Below are 25,815 nucleotides of genomic sequence, written 5' to 3'. Positions count from 1 at the left end.
GTTGCATTTAAGTCTTAGATTTGCATATTTTATTTCTGTATTGTTATCAGTGAGGCCTCAGAAGTCTGTCCAGGATCCATTTTCTCAGTCTCATCTGGATCATGAGTACAGGGTGAGATGCATCCACTACAACAACAGAGCATTGGTTAAACAGCTGTTATGATCTATGATTTTTATTAATCTTACTATGAATTCTGATGAATGAAATATTTGCATTAATAACATTACTTCATTTTCTCCCAGCATCATGTTTGGCCCTCCAGCAGAGAGTTTCTTAAATGTTTCTGGTGATGATAATATTAATTTATCTTAAGTGTATAAATTAACAAATAATCCAGACATAACAAGTACATAATGCACTACAGAGGTTTGGTGTGGATGTTATGCAGTCATTTAATTATCTTTATAAAACATGAATCGAATCATTTAAGTTGAATTCTAACTTATCTATTTTTACTTATTTTTAGGATTTTTTATTGAACATAAAATTTTGAACTATAATAGTACACAACAGGTTAATGATTTAGACTCACTGGCCATGCAATCCATGCGCAGGACGAGCACAATAAAGTTTTCCAATGTAATTTCACCATTAGAGTCGCCGTATCGTAGAGCCATGAGATTCAGCATACTGTCACTCAATACAAACCCTAGAAAACAAAAGTATGAGCATATCCATTCTATTATTTTGTATGGTAAGTAATTAAATGGTGATGTAGCCTTTATGACTTTAAGATCATTTGAGAACATAGAAGTGTGTTAACAGTCTTAACATAGAAAATAATGTTACCTGTAATCGTTAGAGCATTTCGGAGTTCATTCAGAGACAGACTTCCAGTGCGCGAAACATCCTTGCCATAGAAAACGTCCTGATAAACAGACAAAAGAGCAATTGCGAATAATGTTACTTATATAATGTGCATTTTGAAAATAGAATATGTAGCTAATGAAAAAAAAAAAATAGAAATGTGTTGCACTTTTACCTTTAGAAAAACCGCTTGTTTCCACAAACGAAGGCATTCAAATTCACTCAGCCTTCCAGTGACACTGAGCTGTGTTTGTTGTTAAAGAGCATCATGAAACTTGTAAAATGTGATTTTTTTTGTTTTTTTCTATAATTTACAAACGACATGCAAAAGTGTCTGAAAGCATTTTCTCACTCTGATCCTTTATATTTGAGGATACATCCATCAGCGCCACCAAGCTCTTACACAAATCCAAACTGAATCCTGCTGTCTTCTGTGAATTTCCTGAAAGATCAGACCAAAACCACACGCAGAATCAGAGATCACTGGAAGCAAAGCAGGAATATGAGATTTAAAAGTATGAGCTTATATTGTGACTTTTCTCTGGAGGAAGAAGTTTGAAGCATCACCTGCATAAAGATTCTCATTCAGAAGTCTTTGAAGTCGCTCAGCGTCCACCTCTCCATACTTACATAAACAGACAATGATGATTTGGTTGTACATATAATATTAGGAAATATATCAAATGTTACAAATATCTGGGGAATTTTTGTTACTTTCAGCTGCATTTTTTCAGTCAATTTCTGATCATAATCAGTCACATTCCCTCATAATTCAGAACTGTTAGAGTCCCACATGTACCTTATCAGCATATTTTGGAAAGAGCTGGAAGGATTCATCATTATCCCGGGGAATCTTCTGAGAAAAATGGAAATCTTTGAAAATATATTTACTTTCAAAGCTTACATTTGTACAGTATATAGCCCAAGCTGTGCTACCTTTTTTCTTGTCACGCCATATCCAGAACTGTCTCTGAAGACACAACATCAAAATATTTAATAAAAGCTGCTACTAGCTGATATAGGTGATTTTTTTATGTCCAAATAGCTTGTCAAATCCCAGCCTAACATGCATTAACTCTTACTCAATGATGGCTTCTGTCTTTGAATAGACTGTCAGAAGGAAAGATGCAGCTTCGTTTGGCTTGAAAGTTGAAGGAACGATGAGGTATTCGCCTGCTTTAAATCGGAAAAACTCCATGACTTCCCGAGCATTGATGTAGGATTCATTTTTTCCAATGAGACGGGCGTTTCTGAGGAATGAGGCGGGGAATTTTTCCCTTTGGTCCTTTAACTGGAGAATAAGGAACAATATAGATTACTCCGTCTCTGCAAAACAAACCCAAAATTCAACCAAGTGTTTCAGGAATATGTTAAATACGTACATGAGCTGGCACCTGCAAGAGTAACAGAAAACAAATATAAATGTTCATTCAAGTGAAGAGTCTTTTGCAAATTCATAAGCTGTCAGAATGCATTGCTACAAACCTCATAAATGTTAAAGCCAATATAGAAATTGGTGGCCAGGTGCCTGTTTCTCTTGTGAGATTTCTGAATGAGAGACACGAGGAGATTTGGAGAGCTTTCATCTCTGGGGTCTTCAACAGTCTCCTTAAGAGTCACACGAAACTGGGGATTTCTTGAAAAACTGTCTATAAACACACACAAAAAAAAAAGAGACTTGTAGTCTATAGGCTGTTAAAGAAGTGTCATAACTCAGACTGTTTAATAGCCGTGGTTAACTTCCCTTAGAAAACAGAACTTTTGATAACCAAGAAAAAGACTCAAATTTGCATTCGTTTGCAAACTTGTTTGTTCCCCTGTGAAAGTTTTGAGTAATAAAAAGAGATAAAATGATTCCAAAATAATGGAAAGTCTTTCTATTGAGTTGTTCTCTCCAGTTGAACGCAATATCATAAAGCAAGTGACTCTTTTGAATGAATTGTTCAGAATAACTAATGTGAACGGGTTGGATCAGTCTGATGAATACTTTACTGAATCTTTCTGATCAGTTGTTGATTCAACATCTAAATCACTCTCTGAACTAAAAGTACCATCACGTCCACGCTCAAAGTAAAGCAAGCACCTCATGTTTTTCACTTTAAGCATTGCTGTCAACCAATCACAATCAACCTTCAACAAAGCCATACATAATTCATTTTCAATAAATTGTCTTATTTTGACATGACTTGCATCCGTATGCTTAAACAAACTGATGTAATAAGAATGATATAAAAGAGTTGGATTACCTATGTCATTTGAGCAGCCTCCCGCTGTTGTTCCTAACACCCACTGGCCTCTGTGCACTTCAGTTTTCCAGGAGGAAGATGTAGATCCAGCAAGAACGTTCACATCAGAACAACATATATCCAAATCTGAAAAATTCCTGCAGAAATCCTCCATTGACATCCTGCAGAGACAGAAAACCTGCTGTAAATATAGTGACATGCAACTATGCCTTATATCCATAAAAAGCAATAAAAAAACAAAAAACAAGAGATATATAAGAAGCATTGATCTAAAATAACTTTAGAGACTTTGAATGTTTATTTCTGCTCACCAGAATTCTCCATTGTCAAGCACAACTTTGTATTTTTGGTCCTCAGGACGTACAAGTTCCCACAACGGGGATCTAAAGAGACCAGATTAACAAGATGTCAGATGCCTAATTGATATATTATACAGAAATATTAATTTAAACAGAAGAATCCAGACCTGTCGCTCCAGTCTCTGTTCCATTCTCCATGACCCCAAGGGTTAAAGATCCTCACCAGCTTCACAGGACGACCTTTACATACAACCTGTGAGAGAACACCTCATTAGATCCCAGGAAACACTTCCTTATCAACATAATTGAGCCAAAAGATACTAAACACATCAAAACTGTAAACCAAATTAGTTCTCACCTCTGCAACTCCTGTGACCGTGTACGCATGCATTTCCACAAGACCATTGGGCAACACGTCATTTTGCAGTAAACCTGCTTGCTAAAGGAACAAAGTGATTTTAGGACTTTTGTGATCATGTTTGCATGGTTTTTAACAGGTAGACTGGTCTGTTCTCAATGCAGGGAAAAAACATGCTAAGTACAAATAATAAATGTAAAGAATTTTAGAAATCTCACAATTCTGACTTTTTACAAAATTATGAAATAGAAATCAAGATAGGTGAAACTCACACTTCTGTAAGAAAACAGAATTGTGAGATAAAAAGTAGCTATTATTATTATTATTATTTTTTTTAATTCCATGGTGTAAACAAAACAAACAAACAAAAAAAAAAACAGAATTGCGAGTTTTAATCTCAGAATTCTGAGAAAAATTCAAAATTGTCAAAATTCTGAGATTATACTTAGTAATTCTGGAAAGTCAAAAGTCACAATTACTTTTAAAATAGTTTTATTCCATGGTGGAAATGAGCCTATATATGAATAGGCTTAAACACATTTTTAAAGGGAGGAGAATAAAATACTTCCCATGTCTTGTTAAAATCTGTTTGTCTAATCAACAGATCTAACTCTACTGTATTTTGGTGCAAATTCAGTTGGTAAATGAGAGTCAAATTAGAAATTAAGTGCATGACATTTCTGGATATGAAATATTACATTCAAACACATGCATTTGTGCCAAACATATTTGTCAGGTTGTGACATGCCTTCATCTTCAAAAAAACATGAATGAATCTATTTGAAGTAACTTTTTTTTTTTTTTTTTTGGAAATAAAATAATTGCATTGTTGTATAACGATGTTAAAGACTTGATCTTTACCCCTCCAGGAGTACCACATCCCATCAGGGATTCTGATTGGCTGGCTCGTTTTAAGGCGTCCCACAGCTTTCCTGATGCATCACTTAGTTTAATGGTCATGTGTGGTCCACCGGTGAAGTCCATGAGAGCTTCGGATATGTTTCCTGCGTCCATATCTGCATAGGAGCCACACACTCTGGATAAAAAAAGACGACAATATTACATCATTTGAAGCAGAAAGCATAAATGAAAAATCAAAGGTAAAAGATTGTTCAATGAAATTCATTATGAATAAATTAACTGAAACATACTTAGCATAAGCTTTCTCTAACAAAGCAGGCCAGAATTCATTTGGTGTTTTGGACTGAACAAAGATGAGTCGGCCATCAATAGTTGGTAGTTTGTCATCAATAACAACATCTACCCATGATCCAAACCTCCAGAACTGAAAACAAAAGATGACAGTTCAGCTGTTATAGACAATATAGACGCTTTAGCTCTTAAAGGAACAGCTTGCCCAAAAATGGTTTAAACACTTACCTTAAAGTGAAAGATTCCTGCATAATCCACAGAGAAATTCTGTTCATCGTTGATGACCTGTTTCATGATTCGTTTTTGAAATGTAAGAGCTCCAACGGATGCCAGAAACCAGCAGTTACCTTCATACATACACACATATGGAGTATATATTTGTCAAAAACATTACAACTCCATAAAATGGAAAACAGCTGCATGCAACTGGATTTTTTTTTGTTATTAAATTCTACTCCAACTAGCAACATTTTCACTTGACCTAAAGACTGAGTTCAACTTCTATTCCTTTTAAAATGTCTCTGTACATTTTTTTTGTTTGTTTGTTTATATTCACATTGTGCATAAAGTACACACCTATTTAACTGATTTATTGCTTTATTGCACTGCCACTTTATCTATTAAGCCGTTGAGGCCTGCGACCTTTGAAATTCTCATCATCTCTAAATGATAATGTTTCGCTTTTGCTTTAGTTAATTGCATTGATGTATTGCATTTTGTTTCTAATGCATTTTTTATGTATGCTTTAAGTACACACTGCAGGTTTGGTATGGACATTGTTGGAATTTTACATTTATATAAAACGGCATATAATTACATAGTAGAGAATATTGCATGACCTTCACCAAATCTACATTCGTAGCTTGTAAGCACATAATATATATTTGTATCAGACCTACCTAATCGACCTTGGATAAAATCAAACCTTGAAGCTCCTTGAACAATGTAAACAGGGTTTGACACCAGTTCCTAAAGGAAACAGATGATTAATTTCACACTTTACAGCAGATCAGACACAATCACAATGGCACAAATCACTAAAAAGAAGCAGAGAGCCTTAAATTTTAAATTCTAGATCGAAAATACAAACTAAACCAAACAGAAAAGCATGCATGACATGACATGCTGTTCCTTTGTGGATGTTCAGCTTTACGACCACCCACACCCTAATGTCAACATCAACTTAGCATCACAATGGTCAACAAGATGTATTTGCATTTTGCCTAGTGGCTTTAGGCTACTTTAGATTTCAGGTGAAAATCTGTCATGATCAACAAGTTAATTTCTGAGGTTTCTGCTATGAATGTATCGAGTTTGTGTGTGAAGATGTTCATGTACATGTGGTCTTTTCCACACGACTCTCCAGAGGTCGTCACGCTTCAGGGATCCCAGACCAATTGATTTCATCTCTGGTGGGAACAAGTTGTCTACGAATCTCAATCTTTCCTTCAGGCAGAACTGCTTGAGCCGGTGGAAGTCCTGATCCAGGAACTTCTCAGGATCGTTGGGAGAGCCCTGTCCATCTTTGAGATTACGCTCCGACAAGATGTTTAAACACACACCAGGTGCTGGCATTGCGGCTCAAATCTGTTGAATAGACAGCAGCACAATGCTTTTCTTTATGGTGAACAGGTTGCAATAGCTTTCATTTCGGATTACTCACATTTTACTATTCAGTCAATTAGATTAAACTTTATTGTACAGAGTAAAATGAAATAGAGTAAACAATGAAAAAAATACATTAACCTGTATGCTTATTTATTTGTTTTTGGTTTAGGTTTATCCAAATGACACATGCATGCTGCAATGGTTTTTCCATGCATGTCTATGTTCATGTAAATGACTGAACTAAAACACAAATCCATTTGCATGTCAGTTGATAGTTTCCTTCTCACACACAGATATTGTAAATGTAAAAACTGAAATGATAGCAAGATGAAATGATTCAAAACATACCTGTAGTCTCTTACTGTAGCTGGAAGAGTATTCCGTCCTCTACAAAGCAAAGAGCAGGAGGAAGTTTCAGGAGAAGCCTTTTAAAGTCCGACTCCACCCACTCAGGTGTGATGTAACATTATGACTCTCAGGTCAATATTTAAATATTGTGCAAATGTCACAGTATGTAATTAGTAAAGTGTCCACAACATAAGCATGATGACAAAGTGAATGCTGAGATATAACTATTTATTTAGTGGTTGTAATAAATCATAGGGCACAGTGCATAGAGTTTGCAAACAGTTTTCAAAATTAAAAAAAAAATATCTAAAACTGTAGATTTATTGTTATCTGAATAAAAGTTTTCTGGTTACAAAAGTTCTCTCTCTCTCTCTCCACATAATTAATTATATCAAATCCAATCAATTACCTTATGCACAATGAAATAAATTGTAGTTAACAAGCCTGCATTATGTCTATTGTATCAAGTATGAAAGTAAAGTTGCATTTAAGTCTTAAGCTGCGTCCCAAATGACACACTATACACTATGTTCTTATGTACTATGTACTTTTCTTTTTGGAGTTTTTAGTGTGAACACACTACTCGCACTATTTATACTACAAAACGTCATAAATAGTGCATAAGTACGCGATTTGCGACGCAGCTATAGATTTGCATATTTTATTTCTGTATTGTTATCAGTGAGGCCTCAGAAGTCTGTCCAGGATCCATTTTCTCAGTCTCATCTGGATCATGAGTACAGGGTGAGATGCATCCACTACAACAACAGAGCATTGGTTAATTCTACTGTTATGGATTGTGATTTTTATTAATCTTACCACAAATTTTGATTAATTAAATATTTGTATAAAAAAACATTACTTAATTTTCTCCCAACATCATATTCGGCCCTCACCAGAGAGTCTCTTAAATGTCTCTGGTGATGATAATATAAGTTCATATACAGTGAGTGCATTAGTTTAGGATTGGATGCAATTTCATTATCTTGATGAAATATGCATTATGAAGCTCGTTTCTACCATACCTATCAATCTTTGATGTGATATAGGGGTGATAATCTTTAGACACCTCACAATTCAACTTAATTCAAAACCGATTCCTTATCCGATTCAGAATGTATAGTACAACACAATTAGGTTAATGATTTAGACTCACTGGCCATGCAATCCATGCGCAGAACGAGAACAATAAAGTTTTCCAGTGTAATTTCATTTACATATACTTTCAAAACACATGAAACATCGAAAAAACAAACACCCCAAGCTGTCATATACCTTTGTTCTTGTCATGCCATATCCAGAACTGTCTCTGAAGACACATCAAAATCTACAAATCAATCCTAGTAAAGAACCTGTAGATTCTCGTATCCCAGGTTTGTATGCAGAAATAGCATTAGCATAAATGACTGTTTAAGCATCTAGCCCATGCTCTAATGTTAATAATCCAAGCTCTTACTCAATGATGGCTTCTGTCTTTGAATAGACTGTCAGAAGGAAGGACGCAGCTTCGTTTGGCTGGAAAGAAGGAACGATGAGGTATTCGCCTGCTTTAAATCGGAAAAACTCCATGACTTCCCGAGCATTGAGGAAGGTTTTGGTTTTTCCAGTGGGATTGGTTCTGAAGAATGATGCAGGGAATTTTTCCCTCCGGACCTTTAACTAGTGAATAAGCAAAAATGTTATTCTGCCCTTGCAAAACAAACTCAAAATTGTGTATGTATCAGGAGGAATATATTCAATACATACATGAGCTGGCACCTGCAAGACAACAAATATAAAATGTACTACAGTAAATATTTTATTCAAGGAAAGAAGGTCTTATGCAAACTCAAAATAGATTTCTACAAACCTCATAAATGTTAAAGCCAATATGGAAATTGCTGGCCAGGTGCCTGTTTCTCTTGTGAGATTTCTGAATGAGAGACACGAGGAGATTTGGAGAGCTTTCATCTCTGGAGTATCCAACAGTCTCCTTAAGAGTCACATGGAACTAGGGATTCCTTGAAAAACTGTCTTTAAATGCAAGAAAAGGGAGAAATATCTGAATCTGATCTCCAAATTAAGCTGCCATTAATCATGTGAGAAATATTTGAGAACAAAACATTGAATTATTGAAAACCTCTATTATCCAGAGTCTGGAGACAAACATTCTACAGAAACATACTATCTACACAATATCTTGATTAAAAGCAACCGCGGTCAACAAGGATCTACTTCGTAAAAAAAGAATAGCTTGTCAAACAGTGCATGAAGTGACTTGAAGTTGCATCCTCATGTAAAAAATAGCTGTAGAATAATAAGAGTTGGATTACCCATGTCATTTGAGCAGCCTCCCGCTGTTGTTCCTAACACCCACTGGAGGAAGAATGAGATCCAGCAAGAACGTTCACATCTGAATAACATATATCCAAATCTGAAAAATTCTGGCAGAAATCCTCCATTGACATCCTGCAGAGACAGAAAACTAAATATAGTGACTTGCAATTGTGCAGTATATGCACAAAAATCAAGAAAAGGCAAGAGATATAAAACATTTGGCTCTTATTTCTGCTCACCAGAATTCTCCATTGTCGAGTACAACGTTGTATTTTTGGTCCTCAGGACGTACATGTTCCCACAATGGGGATCTAAAGAGAGCAGATTAACAAGATGTCAGATGCCTAATTGATATATAGAGGAATTATAGAGAAATATTGATTAAAACAGAAGAATTCAGACCTGTCACTCCAGTCTCCGTTCCACTCTCCATGACCCCAACGGTTAAAGATCCCCAGCAGCTTCACTGGACGATCTTTACATACAACCTGTGAGAGAACACCTCATTAGATCCCAGGAAACACTTCCTTTCAACTTAATCGAGCCAAAATAACTAAGGTCTCACCTCTGCAACTCCTGTGATCGCGTGCGCATGCATTTCCACAAGACCATTGGGCAACACCTTATTTTTCAGTAGACCTGCCTGCTAAAGGAATAAAGTGATTTTAGGACTTCCATTTCAATTGTGCATGCTATTATAAAATGATATGATTGGTTCTTCACAGGCTGGTCTGTCCTGAAAAAAAATACTACACAAAATGCAAATAGTAAAAAATGCAATTAATTATTTAATAGTGTGAGGCTGTTCATATAAAACTTGTTTTTGCTGTGAAAAACGTGAAACGCGGGCAGTGGAATGAGAAAAAAACATGGTCTCGAGTATAGGGGTGTGCAGCGGAGCCATTATTTGTATCTGTATCTGTGACAATCTCATAATTATTTGTATCTGTATTCGGATAGATCCGGAAGTGGGCGTGGATTAAACCGGAAGTTCGTCAAATTACATAAAAATACCATTTTAAATGCAAATCTGTTTGAGTCGTAGTTTTCATTTAACAAATATGCATTGTATAACTAAAGAAAGTATTCTTTTTCAATTAAAATTATAACTTTGTAAATATCTTCTATTTAAACCTTTATCAAAAAAGAAAAATAACTTTATTCATCTTATTTTCCCGTGAAACTTTGCGTATAAATTTGACAAAATTTAAAAAAAAGGTGAAAAAATAAAATAAAATAGAAATAATAATAATGTTTAATTTATATAGAGCCTTTCCCGAGCTCAAGGACGCTGTACAAAAGCAGAAACACAATAGACAGTCGATTCACATAATCGTAACAGTCCTATCACAATCAATTAATCAGTTAAGTGGACAGTAGACAGTTGCCCAGTCACATGTAGACATGATTGCAGTTGCATATCATGGTACAATTATGTACAGAAAATAGAGATACAGACATAGTATAAGTAACAATAGAAAAAAAAGGTAATGTCAATAAGTAACAAACAAAGAATAGAAAATGCAACAAAAAATAAACAAAATGAAAATACTCAGAGAGAATGACAGCTGGTAGTATAGGATGAGAAGAATGTCTAAAGAACATGATATGACTGATAGTATTGGTTAAACAAGTAGGTTTTGAGTTGTGATTTAAATACAGAGAGAGAGGTTATTGACCTTAGTGCCAGAGGTATAGAGTTCCATTTTCCACGGAAAATGGTCTGCCACCCATTGAGGATAGACAAAATCTAGGTACAGTAAGTTGTTCACATCCTAACAATCAAAGTGATCGAGGCGGAATGTAAGGAGACAGTAGATCAGAGAGATAAGGGGGAGCAAGGCCATTGAGTGATTTAAAAGTAAGAGGAAGAATTTTGTAAGTAATGCAGGATGATACAGGTAGCCAATGCAGTTTAAATAAGATAGGGATAATATGAGCAGATTGCTTAGTATGGGTTAATATTCTTGCAGCAGAATTTTGAATATATTGTAAACGAGAGATAGAGTGCAATGGTTATCCGGCAAAAAAAGCATTACAGTAGTCAAGGCGTGATGTAATAAAAGCATGCACTAATGATTTAGCATCTTTTGGAGAAACATATGATCAAAGTTGGGCTAAGCGACGAAGCTGGAAAAATGCAGCTCTGGATAGTTTACTAATGTAAGCATCCAGAGTCAGTGCAGGATCAAGAGTAATGCCTAAATTTCTGACAGTAGCAGATGGAAAAACTGTTGTAGCATTAAGGTTGAAACTGGGAGCATTTACTATATTTTTTTGTTAGTGAAGGGGGGCCAGTGATTCAAATTTCCGTTTTGTTTAAATTCAAACTGAGAAAATTAGAACTGAGCCAGGCCTTTAGCTCATTAACACAGGTAGATAGTGATGTGGTCTGGTGAATGGAGTCTGGTCTGCAGGCATGATGTATGTAATAAATAGTAATGGCCCGAGAACAGAGCCCTGGGGTACACCCTGACTGAGTAAAGTAGTGGGAGATGTATTATTATGCATAGTGATGTAGTATTGTCTATCAGTGAGATAGGAAGAGAACCAAGATAGTGCAGCACCTGAGATGCCCATCTCAGAAAGGCGGGAAAGTAATAACTTGTGACAGACAGTATCAAATACTGAGCTGAGGTCGAGCAGCAGGAGAATGGAGAGATTACCCGAGTCACCAGAGAGAAACCTTAACTAAAGCGGTTTCAGTTTTGTGATGAGAGCGAAAACCAGATTGAAATGCATCGAACTGATCACTGAGAGCTAGAAAAGACTGTAGCTGTTTGTCAACAACTTTCTGCTAGCCTACTCATAGCAGAATGACAATAAAGCTCGCAAACGCGCATAGACCCCGACGCGGCTATTGATTTGCACTCATTTCATTCATATAGGCTATAGTTTACACTCATTCACTTTACACATCCATGCCCATAGCCAGCTATGAGGTCCAGACCTCCGTAAATGTTTCATGTTCAAAAATAAAATTTGAAAACATGAAAAATTATTTAAAATCATGTAGCTGAATAAATTAATGTGGCTGACTCGCAGCAGCTGTGAAACGCATGACTGAAGGAGCTTGGTTCCACTCCGCTCCGTTGCCACTTGCCAGATCTAGTTATTATAAGCGTCGCTGGACTTGTTTTAATACTTAACCCTCATGTACTGTTGCGGGTTAATTTGACCCGTTTTGATTTTTGAGTTGTCAGAAATATCAGTTAACATGTTTTTTTTTGTTTTTTTTCTTCTTGAAATTGTGACTTTTCCTCATTTAGGGTCATGAATGCATGCAAAGTGTCAACACGCTGATGTGTTTTGATATGTCCAAAAAAAAATTGTCACATTCGTACTATATTTTAATGCTCTAAGGCAACTCTACAGACCCAAATTAATAGCATTTCTTGGTTATATTTTGTTATTTTAGTTTTTACTATCCTACGAACCAAAAAAGTAGCTTTTCCCCCACTCATTTATTCATACAGAAAAAAAATATTTTGTCAGCCAAAGTGGAAAAAAAGAAATCATTTCTTTTTTTAATCTATCTGAAATACTATTTAACTCTTGTTTTTGTTGAAGTTTTGTTACTTTCTCATTTAGGGTCATGAACATGCATACACAGTTTCAACACACTGATGTGTTGTGAAGTGTACATACAGACATGATTATACGTTTGTGATGTTTGTGGGTCAATTTGACCCGCATAGGCATTCATTCAAAAGCAACTGAAATACATACAAAATAACAACAAATTCCTTTGTTGTATTTCAGAACTCCTCAGCTCTAGTCCTGAAGTGCTTCCTAGTTTCAGTGTTTTGATGAGTTTAACAATTTTTTAATTTCAAAGTTTGTGAAAACAAAACTGGTTAGCCTTTTAACTGGAAGTCAAAGTTTGAGCATAGCCATAAAAATGACTTTTCCGGCTAAAATTGTTATAAAACTTGAATACTTCAGAGCACAGACTTAAGCTTGGTATCTTTTTAAAGGTGAAACATCACAGGTTATTGTAGAAGTAAAAAACAGTTATAAAATTTAAAAGAAGTTATAGAAGTTTAAATGTATGAAAATATGAAAATATATATATTTTTATATTTTATATAAAATAGCAATTTTACAAAACATGTTTACCACAAAATCTTCAAGAAAATCAAAGCCAATCATCTGAACAAGTTTTGTGCCAAATTTTAGGTTGATATCTCAAAAAATGAAGTTTGGGCAGTAACTTATTTAATTTGAATTCTATCTCTAAAACACGTAAAAACATACGTATAGAATAAGAGTGTGTTTGGCACCATAATCACAAATGGAAAATATATCGCTATTTATCTATTACGCTGTCATTTCTTTGAAAAATAGTCACCAAATAAGAAAACTAGAGTTCAAAACCTTTCAAATGATATATAATTTGTAAATATAACTTTAGGTTTAGACCAAGATATTATCGTTAATAAATGTGCAATCACAAAGTCCTCACAGGTCTGGGAGAGTGGCAGTAAACAATAGTGATTAAAAACATTTTTATAAATCATAAATTCAGATATTCATTCTTTGAAATGTGTGAAAAGTACTGATATTAAAAGTGTATTGATTGTATGTTTTTTTGTTTTTTTTATATCTCGTAATTTTTGTGGAATTACATTGAATCCAATACGGACCATACAGGAAGTCACTTTTCTTGAACAGTACATGACGGTTTTAATGTAACAGTGTTAATAAAGTAATTGGGACATTAATAAAGTGGGAAGATGAAGGTTGAGGTTAGAGGTGCTGTATCCTATTTGCAAAATATAAGATTTAAACATATTTTGGTGCATTTTTCAGGAGATTGGTTGTGTTTGTTTTTTGTAGCAATATCTGGCAACCAGTGGCGGTTCTACATTGAATTACTCCCCGGGCGAGACCCCCTCTGAGCGCCCAGCCCTCTCTACACCTACCCTAATCCTACCCGATACTTTATGTTCAACTCTTTGATTATTTCCTTCATTTTTATTAAAAAATAAATGCTTTTCTGATGTGATGTGATTTGAAATTTAAAAGGGAGAAAAAAAGTTCGCCAAAAGGCAGATTTGAACCCTGGTCGATCGTGTCGAAAGAAGTGTAACGCAAATTTTACCATCTGCACCACAGAATCTGACAACTCGTAACCGTCTTTTGCGTATTTGACTATCCCAATAATACATTTGTGGGTGGAGTTAATGTAAATAGCCTCTGCCAGCAACATAGCTATTTGCACTTAAATAGACACTCCGATTTTTTTTTTTTTATATATATTCCCAACAATTAAACAGTTGCCCACATGAAAAAAACACTTCCCGCGCCCCTGGGTGTGACTGACTTTAGCCCACTTGTCCCACTAATTTGGGAGAGGTCAACTGTCCCCCGCGGCCGCACCCCCCTCCCCTTTCCACTTCTCACACAGCTTCTGTGCTCGGTACCTTCTCAACAAGCAGGGGCGCCAATTTGCCAATTCCCCGCACAGTTATATGATAGATAATATGATAGATAATAGAAAACCGCTTAGCGTCGCAGATGATTTTTTTTTTTTTCCAAGTGCTTGTGCCGCCCCCCACGTGTCATGAAAAAATGCCGCCCCGGGCGGCTGCCCCGTTCGCCCATGCCTAAAACCGCCACTGCTGGCAACACTGCTTCACCGGCACTGACAGGCAGCAATCAAAAAAGGAGCGTGCGGATAGTTTATTGCTGAGGAGACCACATTCGTTAGACAAACGCAATCATCACCATGATATTATCTGTACGAAACTGTGTCAAACGCTATCAAAGCAGTACTAGCCATTATTATTGCACAAATCTTAACAACCGCAGACCTCACTAATGTAGTGCTGTTCCAGCAACATGTGATTGTGTCTGCCAAATATTTTTTCTGTTATTCGGATAAATCCCTTATTCGTTTTGAAGTCATTATCCGTGCCTTTCCGAATAAGGTATTCGGCTTCGAGTACATCCCTAGTCTCGAGTTGCCTTTTTAAAAAAAACAGAACTTTTGACTTGAGCGTCACATTTTTAGAACGTTGTGCCATGCGCGAGACACCGCAAAAAACGCGAGTTGCAACTGTCAAAAATGTCCATCTAGCACATTTACATAGAAAAAAACTATAGAAAAAAAAACGTTATATTTTTGAACGGCCTCTTAGAACAGCAAAATAAATTAGCTTAACAACTTTTGAACATGAGAAGAAAAATCTAGTTGTTGGTGCTGTGCATCCGATCAAACTGATGCAAATTCATCTATGGGTAGCAAGTAAATTGCAAATAAATGCATTGCGTTTCTGGTTATTAAAATGTCAAATTCAAATAAATGCATTTGTTAAATATTTTAAAATTGGTTCACTTTAGATTTGACAAAATACAATGCACAAAATTAGTCTATAAGGGAGGCGCGGTTGTTATTGAAATCGTGCAAAGTTTGATGCATTCAACTTCGGGAAGTCTAAGATTATAGCAACACTTAATGGTAAAGTTTAACAATTACCCTGTTGTGAAAAGCTGTGAAAAGTTAATTTTAGTATGGAATAATAGCGTCTGTACAGGTGATATTAGTCATTCTGTCATGTAAACAAAAATACTGTGCTGACCACCAGTTGAAAACCACTGCATTATATAACTCTTCATGCTTTGAAATTGCATTGTTTTCTAATAATATTAAAGACTCATCTTTACCCCTCCAGGAGTACCACATCCCATCAGGGATTCTGATTGGCCGGCTCGTCTCATGGCGTCCCAAAGCTTTCCTGATGCTTCACTTAATTTAATAGTCATGTGTGGTCCACCGGTGAAGTCCATGAGAGCTTCGGATATGCTTCCCATGTCCATATCCGCATACGAGCCACACACTCTGGAAAAACATAGAACACAATTATCAGGACATGATTTCCAGAAGTTTTTTTCCTATGAAAAAAAACAAACAAATAAAAATAAAAATTATGGACTAAACTAACTAGCTCTGATGGAAATCTCTGTTATTAAAGTAATACATACTTAGCATAAGCTTTCTCTAATAAAGCAGGCCAGAATTCATTTGGTGTTTTGGAGTGAACAAAGACGAGTTGGCCGTCAATGGTTGGTAGCTTGTCATCAATAACGACATCCACCCATGATCCAAACCTCCAGAACTGAAAAAATAAATAAATTAAAAAAAATAAAAAAAGATTATATACAGGTGCTGGTCATATAATTAGAATATCATCAAAAAGTTGATTTATTTCACTAATTCCATTCAAAAAGTGAAACTTGTATATTATATTCATTCATTACACACAGACTGATATATTTCAAATGTTTATTTCTTTTAATTTTGATGATTATAACTGACAACTAAGGAAAATGCCAAATTCAGTATCTCAGAAAATTAGAATATTACTTAAGACCAATACAAAGAAAGGATTTTTAGAAATCTTGGCCAACTGAAAAGTATGAACATGAAAAGTATGAGCATGTACAGCACTCAATACTTAGTTGGGGCTCCTTTTGCCTGAATTACTGCAGCAATGCGGCGTGGCATGGAGTCGATCAGTCTGTGGCACTGCTCAGGTGTTATGAGAGCCCAGGTTGCTCTGATAGTGGCCTTCAGCTCTTCTGCATTGTTGGGTCTGGCATAATCGCATCTTCCTCTTCACAATACCCCATAGATTTTCTGGAGTTTGCTGGCCAATTAAGAACAGGGATACCATGGTCCTTAAACCAGATACCGGTTGCTTTGGCACTGTGTGCAGGTGCCAAGTCCTGTTGGAAAATGAAATCTGCATCTCCATAAAGTTGGTCAGCAGCAGGAAGCATGAAGTGCTCTAAAACTTCCTGGTATACGGCTGCGTTGACCTTGGACCTCAGAAAACACAGTGGACCAACACCAGCAGATGACATGGCACCCCAAACCATCATTGACTGGAAACTTTACACTGGACCTCAAGCAACGTGGATTGTGTGGCTCTCCTCTCTTCCTCCAGACTCTGGGACCCTGATTTCCAAAGGAAATGCAAAATTTACTTTCATCAGAGAACATAACTTTGGACCACTCAGCAGCAGTCCAGTCCTTTTTGTCTTTAGCCCAGGCGAGACGCTTCTGACGCTGTCTGTTGTTCAAGAGTGGCTTGACACAAGGAATGCGACAGCTGAAACCCATGTCTTGCATACGTCTGTGCTTAGTGGTTCTTGAAGCACTGACTCCAGCTGCAGTCCACTCTTTGTGAATTTTTGAATGGGTTTGGTTTCACAATCCTCTCCAGGGTGCGGTTATCCCTATTGCTTGTACACTTCTTTCTACCACATCTTTTCCTTCCCTTCGCCTCTCTATTAATGTGCTTGGACACAGAGCTCTGTGAACAGCCAGCCTCTTTTGCAATGACCTTTTGTGTCTTGCCTTCCTTGTGCAACGTGTCAATGGTCGTCTTTTGGACAACTGTCAAGTCAGCAGTCTTCCCCATGATTGTGTAGCCCACAGAACTAGACTGAGAGACCATTTAAAGGCCTTTGCAGGTGTTTTGAGTTAATTAGCTGATTAGAGTGTGGCACCAGGTGTCTTCAACAATGAACCTTCTCACAATATTCTAATTTTCTGAGATACTGAATTTGGGATTTTCCTTAGTTGTCGGTTATAATCATCAAAATTAAAAGAAATAAACATTTGAAATATATCAGTCTGTGTGTAATGAATGAATATAATATACAAGTTTCACTTTTTGAATGGAATTAGTGAAATAAATCAACTTTTTGATGATATTCTAATTATATGACCAGCACCTGTGTATATATATGTGTGTATGTATGTATGTATGCATGTATATATATATATATATATATATATATATATATATATATATATATACCCTGTTGAAAAAAGCAGCATATGTTGGTTAAATATGTTTTAGCATGGCTGCTAGATTGAGCTGGTTTAAGCTGGTCGTGTGCTGGTCCTAAACTGGTCCTAAGCAACTAGCTCCTGCTCAGGACCAGCTTAGGACCAGCACATGACCAGCTCAAACCAGCAGCCATGCTTCAAAACATACCTAACCAGCATATGCTGGATTTTTCAACAGGGTACATATATATGTAACTCGTATAATAATGTTAACTCGTATAATAGTCAGTGAGGAACAGTTCACCGAAAATGGTTTAAATCATCCCATTAAGAATGATCTCAGTTTGAATGTTTACCTTGAAGTGAAAGATTCCTGCATAATCCACAGAGAAAGTCTGTTCATCATTGATAACCTGCTTCGTGATTAGTTTTTGAGATGTAAGAGCTCCAACGGATGCCAGAAACAGCAGTTACCTTCATACATACACACATACACACACATGGCATATATCTCACAGTATATAATTAACCTTCAGTCAAGTACATTAAAATTACATGAACAGCTGCTTGGGTACTTCTATTCTTATTAAAGGAATAGTTCACCCATAGTTCAAAATGTGCTCACCCTCAGGCCATCCACGGTGTAGATGAATTTATTTCTTCATCAGATTTGGAGAAATGTAGCATTCTATCACTTGCTCACCAAAGGATCCTCTGCAGTGAATGGGTGCCGTCAGAATGAGAGTCCAAACAGCTGATAAAAACATCACAATAATCCACAAGTAATCCACACCACTCCAGTCCATCAATTAATGTGTTGTGAAGCCAAAAGCTGCACGTTTCTAAGAAACAAATCCATCTTTAAGACATTTTAAGCTAAAATATGCTGAATATTCAAGAAGTTAACATCCTGAGAAGCCAAAAGCTGTGTGAAAGGAATCCATCCCTAAGATGGTTTTAACTTCAAACTGCTGTTTCCGGCTAAAATACAAGTCCATAATCCAAAATAACACTTCCAGTCTGGTCTGAATCTGGGGCCTGTACCATGATGGTGGCTGAACAAACTCAGGGTTTCATGATTAGTTTTGAGTTGACAAAACCAAACCAGTCCAATCCAGCTTTGTTGGTACCATGAAGCTGATCATCAACTTTCTCTGTCAACTCAGGCTTGATCCTGAGTTAATGGAGCGCGTGCACATGAATGTGTGACATCAGTAATGAGCAGCCAATCACATGCCTTGAAACTGTGATTCACTTCACATGAGAGAGTCAGTGTGATTCACTACCAAAGATTAAAATATTGTACAATATGAAGAATTTAAACACATTTACACAGCAAGATGAAACAATCTATCCATGAAAGAGGAAAACTTAAAGAAAACATCTTACCATATAAGTTCAAGTAAAAGTTGTAATGTTAGTTAATAGAGTTGATAATATTTATAGGTATAAAAACACTTAAAAATCTAAGCTCATATGTAGTCATGTTTAAAGCTATTGATTCTAAAATTTATTTACATTGCATATTATCCATATGTTTATATTATTTTAAAATAAAAGCTTAATAATTACTATTAAACTAAGCTGGCTTGTGTAATGGATTAAGGGTATAATAATTAAATAAATAATATAAAATAAAATAATTATAAAAAATAATTTCTAAAAATCAGATGATTTTATCTTTAAAAATGTTTTACTATGTAGCGTCCTTTAATTTGGAGTAAGAGAAACTGGAGGAGTGGCTTTATTGTGTCAGAGATGTGTCACTTTGCTTGAAGCTAATTGGTTAAATTTCGGTTTGAGAAAATAACCTGCCCCGGAGCAAACTAAACTGAAAATTACCTGGCTAGCCAGCTAAACTGGCTTCATGGTACAAGCCCCAGGAGAGAAATCTGTAAATCAAATACCGTTTATAAGCCAAAACAGTCCAAAACAGCTCTAAACAAATACAGTATGTGACTGGATTTTGATGTGAGAGACAACAGGAGATGGACTATTTCACTGGAGGAAGTTCTATTATGGATTATGGACTCATATTTTAGCCAGAAACAATAGTTTGAAGTGAAAAACATCTTGATGGATTTGTTTAAGCTATTGGCTACTCAAGATGTTAACTGATGGACTGGAGTGGTGTGGATTACTTGTGGATTATTGTGATGTTTTTATCTGCTGCATTCAGACGGCACCCATTCACTGCAGAGGATCCATTGGTGAGCAAGTGATGGAATGAATGAAAGAAACAAACTCATCTACATCTTGGATGGCCTGAGGGGGAGGAAATGTTTTGCTTTTTTTTTTTGATTTCTTTCTTTTTATTTACATAGATTTTCAGTTTGTATTCACTATTTTCCCATTGTATTCACCAAATATATGCCTGTTTGATTCTGTCACGACTCAGCTACTGTGAGGGAGCGAGGAGCAAACAAGGCGTGGAGACGCAGGAGAATTCACCATTAACACAGTCTAATCCATCAAACACGGGGTACTTAGGGCAGACAGGAACACACGTAGCATGAGACGATAACATCCATGAAGACATACACAATACCGGACATGGAACACAGGCAAACACAGGGCTTTAATACTAAGAACCAAACGAGATAACTGGGGAAACACAGCTGAATCAAATGGGAACCAAGATGAAGAGGAACAGGAAGGACCAAATATGGGCATGACACACGGGAGAAACTAGGTCAATGGGAGCAAAAAACACAACACAGACAGTCCATAATCCTGACATAACTCCCCCCTCCCGGAAGGTGCGTCCTCACGCCGCAGAAACATGTCCAGGGGGGTAATGCAGGAGGAAGGAGCCAGGGAGTAGACAAGAGGGGCTTGGAGCAGGAGGAGCCAAGCTGGAACCAAGCCACAGCCATAACGGTGGCCCACGGTGGAGCCAACATAGGGAGGAGCCATGGAGGAGGAATGGCCGACGACTCTAGGGGGTCGACCAATGGTGGTGGAGGAGCCCAAGGCGGAGACGGAGAGCCAACGAGCCAGGGTGGAGCCGAGGCGGAGATCCGTGGCAGAGCCGGAGCGACTGAGGACCAAGGTGGAGCTGGCGGGAGGGAGGAGCACAATGGAGCCAGTGGGACAGAGCGACGAGGTGCAACCAGAGGAGCAGAGTCCTGATGCGATGGCAGGTCGATGGCCGGTCAAGGCGGAGCCCGAGGGACGAGGGAGCACGGTAGAGCTGGTGGAACGACGGGTGACAGTGGAGGTGAGGGATCTAGGAGCCGAGGTGGAGCCGCTGTGTCCACGGGCCGAGGTGGAGTCCGGGCCTTGGAGGCTGGAGGCGGTGGTGAGGGATGCTCCAGCCCCAGTGACGATGGAGACTGGCAGACCCACGGAGCTCGCACTGCACTGACGGTGGGCAGAGGGGTTGCCAGACGACAGCGGTGGAGGAGGCAGGAGCGGGCGGGTGGGTGGTGCATTCATGAGACTCCGGGCTCTCAGGGCTGCCCTCCGGAATCAAAGCCCACTCCTGGCTGGACTCGGGGACTGAGTCTCTCTCTCGGCTGGACTGAGAAACGGGAGCCCATTCTGGGCTGGACGTGGGGACAGGAGACCAAGGAGGACTGGACGGGACCAGCGGGGATGAAGGAGAGAGGAGGGGGGGCAAGTCGGCTTCCAGATCTGTTTCCCAGTCTAGTCAAGTCAAGTCATCTTTATTTATATAGCGCTTTTAACAATACAGATTGTGTCAAAGCACTTAACAGTATCAAATTGGAAGATAGAGTGTCAGTAAAGTATAATGATAAGATTAAACACTCAATTTTCTCAATTTTCAGTTAAAGGCAATTCATTATTGAATTCAGAGATGTCATTGTCTAGCTCAGTTTAGTTTAAATAGTATCTGTGCAACCAAATCGACGATAATCGCTAGAAATGAAGTGTCCCCAACTGAGCAAGCCAGAGGTGACAGCGGAAAGGAACCAAAACTCCCTCTGTGAAAAGAATGGAGAAAAAAACCTTGGGAGAAACCAGGCTCAGTCGGGGGGCCAGTTCTCCTCTGGCTAGACGAAACCCGCGGTTCAATTCCAACCCCAGCCATGTCAGATTGTGTAAAGGACTTATCTGATTCCCGTGGGCTTGTCTCGATGGAGCATTTTAATTTATAATTTAATGTATTTGTTATATTTGTGTTTTATTCATTATTTGAAGTTTTTCATTTATATGATTTATTCATTTGCTATAATTGTAATTTATAGTTTAATGCATTTATTGTTTCTCTGTGTATTTTTATAATTTGTATTTGTTTGTTTATTATAATTTAAATTTATGTCTCAGGGGCTCCCCACTGACGATCAGGGCTGCAGACATCATCTCTTGGTGCTGATCCACCATCTGATTGAATACGGACTGAGAAACAGACTAGGAAAGAAACAGACAAATATTAGCGTAGATGCCATTCTTCTTACGATGTAACGAGTACATCGTGTGTTATGGGGAGTGTTCCCGGTTCCGGTTGATCTAATTAATGCAGCCTAACAATCCTTTAACGGATTTGAATAATAGAAGCGTATTAATGTGGTATGTGTATGCCAGGATAAAGAGATGTGTCTTTAATCTAGATTTAAACTGACAGAGTGTGTCTGCCTCCCATCTATTAGGTCCCCCTCTACGTCCTGCAGTCACAGAAGCCCAATTAGATCACCCTCAGCCGTGGTGGAGGGGGCGGAGCTCCACTCCACGCTCTCACCATCCACGGCTTGCTCCCTCAGGGCGGGGCATTGTAGCCTGCTCTCACACCTGGTCTGACGGAATGGGCTCTGCATCTGGGACGATCTTCCACTCAGTCGCTCTGCACTGCGCTGGCTCCTTGATCGCGGCGGGGAAGGAGAGGGAAAGCTCATTTTCGGCCTACATCATAAAAATTGTCCATTTATTTATACGTAAATTCTAGCCTAGCCTACTGTATGAATGAATGAATGAACAAACGATCTAAAAAAACGATATTAAACTCGACGGAGGATATGTGGGAATTAGGTTAAACTGAAACAAGGAATGTGGTGTATAATGATGAAAATTGGCTAGCAATTTCGCCAAGCAAATACCAAGAAATAGGTTGCAGCAGTTTGTCTTTTGACTACACTTGCAAAATCCGCTATGGGACTGAGCTTGAATAGCTTCAGCGTCAGCGACTTTTTATAGTACAAAATCGCTGTCAATCAAAAGGAGATGCAGTCTTTCGACAGACCCTCCAATCATCACGCAGAAGCCCGGAGTCCAGGCCAGCCCACTCCTCCATTCACCCCAGAGACGCTGAGCGTCCGTGGGCGGGACATAATCGCAGCATTTATCCAATGACCATCTAGTTTTGAAGCACTGAAAAAAACTGTTCAAAGCAGCCCTATTGAAGTCAATGGATGCTAGGCTTCAACAGCGAAATGCACTGTGACGCTACGGGAATCTATGAAAAGGAAATCAAGTCAGCCGACCTGCTATATATAGCTGATTCTTAACGAACTCGTCTTCGAGATGAACGTGTTCTAACGCATTTTTAGTCAGTAAAATGTTAACACAATAGTACATATTTGACCACTAATTTTTTGACATTATAGGGGAAGCCGAGCTTCCCTTGCAGTCTTAAAGAAATCCCCACTGGAGTCCACTCCACGAAGGCGGCGAAGTCCTCTCGAGGACCATCTTCGGACGACGGTGCACGCGGTGTTCAAACTAGCGCCGTAGAATGAGCAGAGCGCATCATCCGGGTAGCTGGTGGTGTTAGCTAACATCAGGAACAGACTTGTATGGTCCTTGAGAGATCTGTCCCCCTACTCCAGCAAGAGGAGGAGGTATTCGGTATGGGTGAAGGCCTCCATGAGGGGAACAACGGAAACAAAAAACACTGTATGAAAACGGAAACAAAAACGGAGGGGGAACACGCAGTTTACTGTTTGTTGATCCGGTATTCTGTCACGACTCAGCTACTGTGAGGGAGTGAGGAGCAAACAAGACGTGGAGATGCAGGAGAATTCACCATAAACACAGTCTTTAATGCCCTCAAACACGGGGTATATAGGGTAGACAGGAACACACTTAGCATGAGACGATCACATCCATGAAGACATACACAATACCGAACAGGGAACACAGGCAAACACAGGGCTTAAATACTAAGAACCAAACAAGATAATTGGGGAAACACAGCTGAATCAAATGGGAACCAAGACGATCAGGAACAGGAAGGACTAAATATGGGCATGACACACGGGAGAAACTAGGTCAATGGGAGCAAAAAAACAAAACACAGACAGTCGATAATCCTGACAGATTCATTGCTTTATTGCACTGCCACGTTATCTATTAAGTGTCTTGCTCTGGGGATTTTTATATTAATATTTAATGACACATAACTATAAATGCAACAGAAGTAAGTATTTGGTTAGAGATTAAACTTACAAAACTTACAGTTTATATTGTGTCAATGATGTACAGCACAGCAGCCCTACCCAATACACCTTGTATGATATCAAACCGTGAAGCTCCTTGGACAATGTAAACAGGGTTTGGCACCAGTTCCTGAAGGAAACAGTATAATTATTTTACACTTTACAGCAGATCACACACTCATTTGCAAATCAAGAAAAAACACAGTAGTTTGTGTGTGAAGTTGTTCACGTACATGTGGTCTCCTCCACACCACTCTCTGAAGGTCTTCACGTGTCAGGGATCCCAAACCGATTGATTTCATCTCTGGTGGGAACAAGTTGTCTACAAATCTCAATCTTTCCTTCAGACAGATCTGCTTGAGCCGGTGGAAGTCCTGATCCAGGAACTTCTCAGGATCGTTGGGAGAGCCCTGTCCATCTTTGAGATTACGCTCCGATAAGATGTTTAAACACACACCAGGTGCTGGCATTGCGGCTCAAATCTTTTGAATATTCAGCATTTGATTACATTAAATTTTATTGTGCAAAGTACAAGTATAGAGCTAATGAAATAAACAATGCACTACTATTTCATTTAAAAAAAAAACAATTTCAGGTTAAGTTTTGTTTATATTACAGAGACATGCAGGGAAACATGCACTGCCTTTGCATCATGTGCATGCAATTGATTTTGATACTCAAATACAAATACATTTGCATGCACAATTCTTTCATATGCATGACTATTGCATGCAAAAACTGAAATGAAAGCATGATAAAAACATACATTTTCTCTCTTACAGTAGTTGGCAGATTATTCAGTCTTTTCTGAGCATGCAAGTCTCAGAAGTTGCCTTTAAATGTCTCCACATATCATCCAGGTGTGATGTAACTTTATGATTCTTAGGTCAATGTTTGAATGGAGATCAAGGTAGATCAAAGATCAGAACAGTAAAATGCTGAGAAAAATCTTCACATGATGTGTTATCATCATATGAGACTGTACCTCATAAAATTACTTCATTTAAAGTGATTAAGTGAAAACAGCAGAAAATGTATGTGTTACTCATAAACAGGTAGAATTTCAATGCAAATAAGAGGTTCCAAAGAATCAGAAACTAGATCAAGATAATAAATTGATAAAGGAGGAAAAGGGAGGTGGAACTTATACATGATGTTTTTCAGTAGTACAAGCAATAGGAAGGCCTATTACTTATAATCACAGGGATTTCTATAAGTAATTTTCTCTTTGTAAAGCTCTGTACACCAAAATCTAAAATTATATATGTATTAATATGCACTAAGGACAGATCCATTGTTTAGTAATAATTCAGCAGAGTAAACTGTAAGTGTAAAGGGAAAATGTAAAAAAAATGAAAGCTCACTATTTTGGAAGGTGTTTGATTTTGGTTGTAGAATAATACTTTAATTTTGGGGATACATCTATGGTGACAATAACAATTTACAAAACAAGTTATTACAAAATTATTGAATTTAAAAAAA

The 25,815-nt window shown here is 37.8% G+C and overlaps 1 protein-coding gene and 1 pseudogene across 3 annotated transcripts; both read right to left on the bottom strand.

Moving 5' to 3' along the window:
• LOC131523470 (calpain-1 catalytic subunit-like) lies at window positions 1-8,569 on the bottom strand. 3 transcript variants are annotated; one of them, XM_058749885.1, is made up of 23 exons: window positions 8,276-8,569; window positions 6,820-6,858; window positions 6,202-6,450; window positions 5,763-5,832; window positions 5,092-5,210; window positions 4,863-4,996; window positions 4,573-4,747; window positions 3,712-3,792; window positions 3,521-3,606; window positions 3,366-3,437; window positions 3,055-3,215; window positions 2,294-2,457; window positions 2,191-2,202; window positions 1,891-2,099; window positions 1,745-1,778; window positions 1,608-1,664; window positions 1,376-1,433; window positions 1,186-1,250; window positions 984-1,052; window positions 791-869; window positions 534-650; window positions 229-284; window positions 1-126 (listed from the first exon to the last, which is right to left on the bottom strand). In XM_058749885.1, the coding sequence occupies exons 3-23, from the start codon at window positions 6,436-6,438 to the stop codon at window positions 100-102; spliced, it is 2,082 nt and encodes a 693-aa protein (XP_058605868.1). In that variant the 5' UTR covers window positions 6,439-6,450; window positions 6,820-6,858; window positions 8,276-8,569; the 3' UTR covers window positions 1-99. The 3 variants fall into 3 exon arrangements, with proteins under 3 accessions (XP_058605868.1, XP_058605869.1, XP_058605870.1); XM_058749886.1 differs by lacking the exons at window positions 6,820-6,858; window positions 8,276-8,569 and having other exon boundaries at window positions 6,202-6,465; XM_058749887.1 differs by lacking the exons at window positions 1-126; window positions 229-284; window positions 534-650 and having other exon boundaries at window positions 790-869; window positions 984-1,047.
• Window positions 8,570-8,580: 11 nt separating this feature from the next.
• On the bottom strand, window positions 8,581-24,803 carry LOC131523472 (calpain-14-like; annotated as a pseudogene).
• Window positions 24,804-25,815: the final 1,012 nt, after the last annotated feature.

The sequence above is a fragment of the Onychostoma macrolepis genome, chromosome 17 (genome assembly GCF_012432095.1).
Source record: "Onychostoma macrolepis isolate SWU-2019 chromosome 17, ASM1243209v1, whole genome shotgun sequence".
In the NCBI taxonomy this organism is placed as follows: Eukaryota; Metazoa; Chordata; class Actinopteri; order Cypriniformes; family Cyprinidae; genus Onychostoma; species Onychostoma macrolepis.
This window is presented reverse-complemented; position numbering and strand designations above follow the sequence as displayed.